General features: G+C 38.6%; 1 protein-coding gene across 1 annotated transcript in view; it reads right to left on the minus strand.

Moving 5' to 3' along the window:
- Positions 1–749: 749 nt before the first annotated feature.
- Positions 750–9,993, minus strand: part of LOC107755997 (nischarin-like) — a 14,778-nt gene continuing 5,534 nt past the window's right edge. The window contains exons 8-19 of the mRNA XM_016572960.1: positions 9,312–9,464; positions 9,150–9,218; positions 8,877–9,062; positions 8,670–8,798; positions 8,355–8,468; positions 6,863–6,977; positions 5,357–5,475; positions 5,218–5,270; positions 3,170–4,483; positions 1,960–2,146; positions 1,162–1,312; positions 750–967 (exon numbers count right to left, since the gene is read on the minus strand). Coding sequence (XP_016428446.1) covers positions 786–967; positions 1,162–1,312; positions 1,960–2,146; positions 3,170–4,483; positions 5,218–5,270; positions 5,357–5,475; positions 6,863–6,977; positions 8,355–8,468; positions 8,670–8,798; positions 8,877–9,062; positions 9,150–9,218; positions 9,312–9,464 — 2,772 coding nt within the window. The 3' untranslated portion in view covers positions 750–785. The remainder of the gene's footprint in view (positions 968–1,161; positions 1,313–1,959; positions 2,147–3,169; positions 4,484–5,217; positions 5,271–5,356; positions 5,476–6,862; positions 6,978–8,354; positions 8,469–8,669; positions 8,799–8,876; positions 9,063–9,149; positions 9,219–9,311; positions 9,465–9,993) is intronic.

The raw sequence follows: 9,993 nt of genomic DNA on the forward strand, positions 1-9,993 counted from the left end.
AAAAGCAAAGTTTGAAGCGTGAGACAAAAAATATATATTATACTCGTGTGGACTCTACAATACAGCTTCCCAGGATGCATTGTGTCAAAACTGTAAAAAACGTTCGTAAAAAGAAATGTTCATCATACTGTGTAGGTGAATACTGCAAATTCTCCATTTTTTTCCCAACTTCAGCCTGTTAGCTCAACTGGCAGCTCTCGGCTACACAATGTCTCCCACTGGCGAGCCAAGAGCGATATTAGCCGCTCTCTGCTGTCCGCTCCTGGTACAAAAATACACCATTGCACTTCCCCCTCGGCTCCTCCAACCCCCTGCGTCCTGTCGCCCTTCCCGTCACTCTCCGCAAAATGGTCCATGGTAAGGTGGCACAAAAGATCCGGTCCGGGGACGTCGTCGAACACCAGCGTGAGGGCTTGTGGGTAAGTCTGGTAGCCCATAAAATGGACTTGTGAAAATTTAAACAGCATGCACTTATACACAGTGGTGGACAAAATGATTAGAACACTAGTATTTTGCTGTAGACACACTACAGCAAAAGACAGAAATAACTGATTTAAAACCATTTTTAGCTAGTGAAAATACTAGTGTTCTAATAATTTTGGCCACCACTGTATATACAGTATTATATATTGGTAATCCTTTTGTTTAAAGGATTAGTTCACTCCCAGAATAAAAATATCTAGAAAATTTTTATTCTGGAAGTGAACTAATCTTGTAAGCTGATGATTACAATTGGTGTCAGCTTAATAAATATGTCATCCAATCACGTACTGTATATCTTTGACTCATTTTGGATGGAAAATGTGACCAGAAGAGATCATGGTCAACACAAACTCACCCACGACTCTGAAGTACTGATCGAACAAGCCCACATTGACGCTCTGCAGGTCTTTTAGTTTTAGGGTGAAGCAGAAGGAGAAGAGGAAATCAGTGTCCTTGTGCTCAGACGGGTTCCAGGTCCACATCACTGCAAGATCAATCAATTTAATGAATCGATTTTAATGTGCTATCTAGACTGTTTGACTAGAACAGCATATAGAATAGCATAAGTAAATAAATATAAATGAGTAGATATATCAAATGAACAACAAAACTGAATATGGCTGAAGATCAGATTAGAATAAAATTGTCACTCCAAATGTAAAGTAAATGTTTGCTCACTTGATTGGTTGGTGAGTGAGGATGCCGTATCGTCCAGGACGAAGTAGATGGCTTTGGTGGACAGCAGGACACAGGCGGTCGTCTCCACATCAGGAGATCTGTAGAAGAGCACCGACGTCCACAGGATGTGTTTCAGCTCCTCATTCTCCATCTGCATGCAAACGGTGAGAAAAACACCCTAAGTGTTCTGTCTCTTCATTGCATAATACTGCAGTTTATTTAGCAGTGTTTGCTTAGTCAAGGATTACAATTGCTCAAATGTAGTGTCAGAATTGTTTCTTCCATGCATTTTGTGCTATGAACATGAATGATACCTTGAACCATGCAATGTATTGTTTTGAAGAATACAGGACATGCCCAGGAAAACAGCCACATACTCACCTCAAATTAAGAGTAGGGCATTAATGATTGTAGTGAGGGTTACTGATCATGTTACAAATTTCAAATGTTAGGGTGTGTTTGTTTACACTTTAAATTCGGTCTAGGATATCCTGTAAAAACAAGACACTGATTGAATAGGAATGAGTGGAAAGAGGTTCAGATAGTCATCTTGAAAACAAGGCAGCTGGCCAAATGTAACACAGTCAAAGTAAATAAACAAACATACAGGAGCCAAGAGCGCACACAGGAAGAGAGGGGTTGACCGGAAGGACAAATCGAGGAATATACAGTGTGACGACAACAACAGAACCACAGGAAAAACCCAAGAGATTGCTTCCGTAGGGAACATTCTACAGCACAACCATCCAGGAAATTTCCTCGTAGGATCAGAATCTGCAAAATGAGCAAACGACTTGCCTCTGCAATATTGTCGTGGAAGAAGTGAACGAGCTGGTCTCCCTTGAGAGACGAGATGAGGAGTAATGAGGAGGAGAGCGAGAAGTGTGAGGGACATTGGTTGTCTTCCATCAGCTGCTGAATGAGGGATTTGGCTGGATACAGCAGAGACAGGGTCAGGTGGGGCCTTGGCACCTCCTGAGGGACACTGTGGAAAAAAAACAGTGCAGTATATCTACTGTGAAAACAGCTAAGAAGAACCATTAAGGTTGTGCTAATTAACAAATGCTGCCTTAGGAAAAATGAGTAGTCATTTAGCAGATGCATTTTATCTCCTCTGCTGCATTTGGTAGTATCCAGTAAAGATGGTTCATCTGTAAACTAAGGATTAGGGATAAGGTTTGACCATTCGCAAAGACCCACCCCCTTAGTTACTGTTGCAATACCAGTACCATTTTGTGTCTCTTTAATGTGTTGTGACAGATCGCTATAGCGTCTTATTTTAAGCAGAACATTGAAAAGATCATCTCTTTCTCTTTACTAGTTATAGCACAAAATAAAAAAAAGTGAAAAAGTGACTTGACATGTGGTATGGTGACCCATACTCGGAATTAGTGCTCTGCATTTATCCCATCCAAAGTGCAGAATGAACGTCAGAAGGTATCTTGTTTCAATCACGGGAAGACGTCAATATACACACCATTTTTCAAGTTCAAGTCCACCAATGTTAATCTAATCTCCTGTCTGGTTTGTTTGTCAAACAACATGGAAGATTCGGCATTATGATTGGTAAGATCACCTGCTAGTCAAATTCCCAGCGAAGGGTGAATTGAAAGACTGGTTAGGGATATAGTAAAATCTTAATTTTAAAATCGTAAAATCGACTTTTTGAGTTGGGATTTCTTGTCTAGTCCGATGAACTTCTGGTTAAGATTTATTGACAATTCTCATGCTAACAGCTATAGCTGCAATTTAAACAATATGATGGTGCCAATTCCCAACCCCACCTGGCGGACATTGAATTTATTGCCAGTAGAAAGCTACTGTAGCTACATGTAGTCCAGTATATTCTTTCTGAAAGCGTCTTGTTAAAAGGCACAAATCCTGACAGCCTTTGCAAGGTTTGAACCTAAAACATTTCAGATACATTCCAGTCTACAGCTTCGGACTGGAGCTAAAATGGCATCTATACATATCTTTGAAAATACTGGTAATGAATGAGCCCCATTACCTGCTGGTAGGTATTCTTTCTGTGGCTGTAGCAGGAGCGGGACAACTGTGCACTTTCGAGTGTCCTTTCTTGGTGCGCTGGAGAGCGATGGTCTTAATTTCCCTCAGATTGGACCGAAGCTGTGTGAATTCTATCTGGAATGTGAACTTGTCTTGTGGAAGGGCAAAAACAACAGTCAGACGTTCGTGACCTGCCATCAGTTCTACAACATGCTCATTGTAGAAACGCCGAGAGTCTGAGACAGCCCTACATGAACAGTCCTGCTTTGGGTCGAGAAGCATGAATGAGAGTGGGAAACGGGTTACTTTGGAGCAGTTCCGCATTGCACTTGCTTCCGAAGGGTCCCGGGACGCCAGAGTAATGAAGTCTACCTTGAGAATGCAGAGGTGCCGAGAGGTCAGGAAAAGAATCATGGGATTGGAGGTTTGGTTCTGACCACTTTCAAACAGGCCGATTTGGGACAATACATCCAAGGTAGCTGAGTTCTTTGGAAACTGTGGGTTGTTTGCGACGTTCTTGTCAGAGGTAGATGAGTCTAGATCAAGGAAATGGATCAAGTGTCCGCCTTTAACGCTGCCCTCACTTTCCTCAAAGTCCCAAGAGTTCAGAAACTGTCGGATAAACACTTGAGTGTTAGAGGAGTTCAAAACTTGCTCATTAGTTTGGTCCACATGTGGAACAATGCAAGAGTGCATCTCCTTCAGACTTTGGGCGCCTGAGAAAAAGTACCATCGTGTATTGCTTGACTTGACCTTCAAGGAGAAACAAACCTCTGGAATATCAAACTGAAAGGTCTCAATGTTGGTGTACGGCACAACCAAGTCTGTCTCAAGGTTCTCCATTAGTTCTTCCAAAGTACTCACTGGTTCTTCTGACCTTGTGTGGAAAACCACAAGCGAACTATCCGTTGCCACCAAACAAGATGGCCGCTGACTCAAACCTTCTCCAACACTGATGCAAAGAGACCAAACCACCATTTTTACATGATCAATTGCAGATTCCTTCTTCACATCATCTGGCATATTTTCCTGAATGGTAGACGAGGAGGAACAACCCATGATCTCGTTGGTGTCATCTATTGTCATTTCAAAGTACCCATCTCCATATTGAGGACTGCCTTGGTCTGTGCCATCAAGAGTCGTGGTTTTGCAAGGTATCGGAGTTGATTCTTCTATATTAGCCTGGCTGATGTGAGCAGAAAGCTGGTTGGTAAACTCCTGGTTGGTGGTAGCGTAGGACAGTAAGGGAGGAGGTACAAAGAGATTTGAAAGATTTGCGGTCCAAGGTTTCCACTCCTCTTCACAGCAACAGGGGCTAAAGAGGAATGAAACGTTTTTGGTTTAGCTTTGGAATCTTGAACATAAAACCATAACTGCTCATCCCTTTAGCACTTCAACACCAGTGACAACCTGAACTTAATCTTCATGGACTGGAAGTTGTGTCAATGTAGGGCTGCACGATTAATCGAATGCGATTGTCATGCGCATTTTGTTAGTAATGCCGGTTCTGTAATCAGCAGGAAATCATTATCACGTACATTCAGATGGAGCAGAATTTACTACACATAGCCGTAGTTCACTGACAAGTTACGCAAAAAATCTTTCGCGATGACAGCTGTTTGCATAGCTTCTCAGTGCTCTGTGTAGTAAATGCTGCTCCATCTGAAAGCATGTGAAAATACCACATTTAATAACATATTTTTACTCCAAACTCACTTCATAACGTCAGTCGAGTGTTTGAAATAAATCCTTCTGTGAGATGTCACAGAACCGTGCTTCACTGAAAGATACGCATGACAATCGCAGCTTCTGTCGAATCGCGATCTCGATTCCATTTCGATTTATCGTGCAGCCCTATGTCAGTGGACAAATGTTTTAGTAGCTCTACATTTTTATTACTACCTTAGTCAATCAAAAGTTAAAAGGCCAAAAATGTACTCCACTAAAGACATAAACGTAGAAAAAAACAGCTCATTGCAACCACATTTATGGGATACAAGTATGTTTTGGCATAGCAGAAACAAAACAAAAGAATACTAAAGAACTAACCTGCTTTCGAATGTGACCTCCGAAGACAAACTGGAATCAATTTGAGTTTTCACCTGCAAAAAAAGGACCAGTGCTGTGTTCTTGTTTGTTGCTGAAACTACATTACTAATTAATTAATTGTGCTATAATACAAACCAACCTGTGGAATGATATCACAGGCTGAGCTGTAAACATCATAGCATCTCTGGGTAAGTGTAGAATCCACAGGAGTTAATATCTCTTTGGTAATAAAAGCTTTTTCTTTACAAGTAGTTATTTCTGAAAGGGAGACAGATGGAAAGCAAAAGTCATTCTTTAGTCACTAAAGTTTAGTTCACACAGCACAATTCGATGCGGTGATGAAAATGGATGGTGATGATCTAATTTGTTTGTTCAGGCAATATATGCTGTATAAATATATACAGTGTTGCTATGTATATATTTATAAATATATATAGTGTTGCTATACAGTGTTACAATATATGCTATGTTGGGTGATATAGTAACAATTCAAATGTCAGGACGATGTCAAGAGACTGACAGACAACAACTGGCAGCAACTGAATAAACTGTTAGAAGAAAAATAGATCTGATTTTAATTCGATTTCAAACCACATATGGATGCATGTTGAATTAAGGCTTTTGTTGTTAAAAATAAAAAATTAAATAAGTTTGGAGTCAGACACTACATACCCCCCCCCCCCATATATGTGTGTATATTAATTACACTCTTAAACATTATACAATCCCATATAATGTGTTTTATATGCAAATGAAATGGAATGTATAGATTACGAACTGATGTATAGATGATTACGATTACAATAGAGTATAATAATATCCCATTAATATTTGAGAAACACTATTTAAATCACATTTTTTAGGAGTGCGTAATGCTGAATATTTAGATGCTGTTTGCAAAAACGCTAAGTCTATCAAACCACCCGAGGCTGTTGCTTAGTAACTAACACTCAAGAGACAAATATGGAGATCAAATGCTTTATAAATCAGGCCCAATCGCTATTAGAGCAACACATGCAAATTAACCACCACAAAATTCAACGTTTAAGCTAGTTTGACGCTACACAGGAAAGAAATGGATGCCCATTATACTCATTCAAAGCAAAGATATGAGAAAAATCATTGAGGAATGCTGATGAAACTTGATTTATTTCATCTGCAGTGCAGAAAAGGACGCACCAAATCTCTGAAACTCAATTACGACCGGCAGAGCTGCAATAAGTCAGTATGCAGGACTAACTGAACAGAAATGTAAATGAAATTAGATTTAGAGAGATCACTGGTGCAAAGGAAACCATCCGAGTCTTTTTGTAAGGAATAAAAATTCAATAGCTTCAGATTGTCATAAGAAAAGGATTCAATACTGTCTGATTATTCATTTACAATCATAAAGAAAATCACATGATGCAACACAGAGAGCATGCTAATTATCTAATCACGTACATTTTTTTTCATTTTAAAGGTGAAGTGTATTTTTTTTTGATAATACTTTCTCCTCTCCCATTTTTGTATGCAGACACAACGAGTTTAGGCAAGACTATTTGTTTATCCAACCAGTGACAGATGGGAGTGTTTGAAACAACACTTTTAATTCTCCATTTGTGTTCCCCCCCTCGTCCCAGCAGCGCGATACATACATGATTACCTTGACTGGAGCAGGTGGAACGAGACAGAGAGGGGGAGGAAGAGGAGGGCGGCGCGACGAGAGAGGACGAAGAGGACTGTGGCCCGCCCGCAGCCTGTCCCGGGACGTCACTCACCTGACAACAATAACATCAGGCCAAAAACACAGTGTGACTAATTCAAGACCCCTGGAGGTCAATGTAAAGGGTGTGAGGGATCGTAAACGTCTTAATGTTCATTTAAAATTTTACAACATGTCCAAACCAGAACGACGAGCCATAAATCGCCATGTTAATCAGTTTTTCCACCCACACTGAAATTTCACTGGTCCAAATCCTGCTCCATAAAAAAAAACACATATTTACTGATTGGCTATGGATTTAATGCTTACTTGGTGATCAAAACATCATGCCTGGTTAGGACACGATGTTAGTACTTACAAAGTAGTGCATTCGTGTTATTACCATAACTACAATTTTTCTGTCTAATTTAATAAAAGTGCAGACTTTTAGCACTTTTTTCCCCAATAACAGTTCAAAGCTTCACTGCCATTTTATTATATTTACAACCATTTTACATGCCGTTTTATTATAAATGATTCTGCCTGATATGCTTTCTTGATTCTAAAATTAAATTTAAAGAAAATAATTTAAATAATATTTTAATTGTTCAAAACTATTTAAATCAACAATAAATAAATAAAAATCCTTAGACTCGAAACGGAACAGCTCTATTGATGTAGTGAGTATTTTTCTGTCATAGTAATTATGGTAATTCAGAGTCATGAGTGCACTGCAATGTTTAAGATATATACTATAATATTACAATAGCATATGCAAATAATCACATTTATTTAACACAGCATGACTGCAGACATGTGAAGTGCCGATGATGAGTCTGGCCAGGAGGAGGCGCCACAACTCGTGTCTTTCACTCCACTGGAAGATTTGTGTTATGTACTAGATGCTGACACACCAATGCATCAATGTGAGCATATAAAGCCAGACAATGAATCATCTTTTTGTTGATTTGTCATGTCTGGATATCAAGGTTTAGGCCGATTCACACCTAAAAAACTGTCACAATTAATTCAATGAAAGCCATCAGCACACTCCTTTAAAACACTATAAATATATCACAAATATAATTACATTAGTCAGAAAACCATTAACCTGCCAGATAAAGCAGACTGAATTAGGACCTCTTACATAACGTTTTATTCAGCAGGGCTTTTACCTAAATTAGTTTCCATTGTCAACTGACTTTACATAATTTTTATTTCTTAAATTTTTTTCTTTAATTCCTTCTAAGCAAAAGCAAAACAGACAAATAATAATATATGTTAATAGCAAAAAATTCATAATAATAAATGTTCATAGTAATAATGTTGTTATGATATTGTAATAATTATAATAATATTGCCGTTAATAATAATAATAATAGAACAAAATGATCCTTTATCCATTTAATTTACATTTTAAAAAATAAAAACAAATATAAAATCTTCAAAATACCTTTTTCTCATTGTTTGCCATTCGGTCTTTGGCCTCTTTTGCTTTCTGAATGGCTTTTAGCACCTCCACTGTGTCGAGCTCTTTTTCTGTGGTGGTTGTACCATCCAAACACACCTGCATGACAAACATGAATTATACTTTATATATATATATATCAATTAGAAACAAATCCCGAAAAAGATCTGAAAAAATTAATCATAAATAAATGTAATTATTTGTTTAGTTTGGCACTCTTTTTTTCTTCTTGGTGTAATAATACTGCAAAACTGCGCAGTAAACAGACCGAACCCTCGATGAAAAGCTCTAGGCCAATACCTCGGAGGCCCGGTCGCAGAACTGGGCCAGAACTTTAGTCCTATAATCTGGGATGATGCACATGGGGTTATCAGCCAGAGACAGTTTCTCCAGACAGGGAAGACTGCCAATGTTTTTAATTTCATCCAGCTACAAAAAAACAGAAGACAGAGAGAATTATGCTGGTGTCAGGAAAATAATGTCTAAGCAAACACTGTAATAAACTACCTGTGCTAATTTGTTGCTGCTTAAATCCAAGTTAACCAATGAGTAAAGTTTACTGAGGCCGGAAAGGGTCTCCAGCTGATTCCCAGACAGATTCAAAGTCTTGATATTCCCCAGTTTAGTGTGAACGCCCTCCAGCACCGTGAGTTTGTTGAAGGACAGATCCAGATGAACCAGGTTGTACAAATGCTGCAATGAAAATTCATTGGATTCTAAACGTCAAACCTACTTTGCACTTTAAAAATAATATTACGAAATTATCTAGAGACAACACACCTGAAGGTTTTCCACTAGAGACAATTCATTATAGCTGAGATCAAGGAATTCGACTTCAGGAATCAGTTTCTGTACCAAAAAGATCAGGAAAAGCTCAAATTTGCGATCAACAAGGAAAGATAAACTGGTATGTATTTCATATAATGTACAATCATAGCTCACCACCGACTCATCAATGCAGCGTATGAAGTTTCGGCTCATGTCCAAAGTAGTGAGCATCTTCCACGTGGGAATGATCGCCGTCACAGGACAGTCTGTATCAACACCCTCAGGTTCCCACTGCGCAAATTCGGACGCTTCGGGAACCAAGATTTCCTATTGAAGACGTACATTGTCATTCTAATAAGTTTCAGCACCAATCAAATGTGACCCTGGACCACAAAACCAGTCATAAGGGTCAATTTTTTTAAATTGAGATTTAAACATCATATGAAAGCTGAATAAATAAGCTTTCCATTGACGTATGGTTTGTTAGGATAGGACGATATTTGGCCGAGATACAACTTTACAAAATACATTTACAAAATATCTTCATGGAACATGATTTTTACTTAATATCCTAATGATTTTTGGCATAAAAGAAAAATCGATAATTTTGACCCATACAGTGTTTTTTTGGCTATTGCTAAAAATATACCCAAGCGACTTAAAAGGTTAGTTCACCCAAAAATGAAAATTAGGCTGTGTTTTACTCACCCCAGAGCCATCGTAGGTATATATGACTTTCTTCTTTCAGACGAATCCAGTCGGAGTTATATTAAAAATGGTCTTTGATCTTTCAAGCTGTTTAATGGCACTCAGCGGGTGTTGCATGCATCAGTCCAAAAGAAGTGAAATAAAAAGC

Source organism: Sinocyclocheilus rhinocerous, unplaced genomic scaffold, assembly GCF_001515625.1.
Source record: "Sinocyclocheilus rhinocerous isolate Xijiao unplaced genomic scaffold, SAMN03320098_v1.1 scaffold1283, whole genome shotgun sequence".
Lineage (NCBI taxonomy): Eukaryota > Metazoa > Chordata > Actinopteri > Cypriniformes > Cyprinidae > Sinocyclocheilus > Sinocyclocheilus rhinocerous.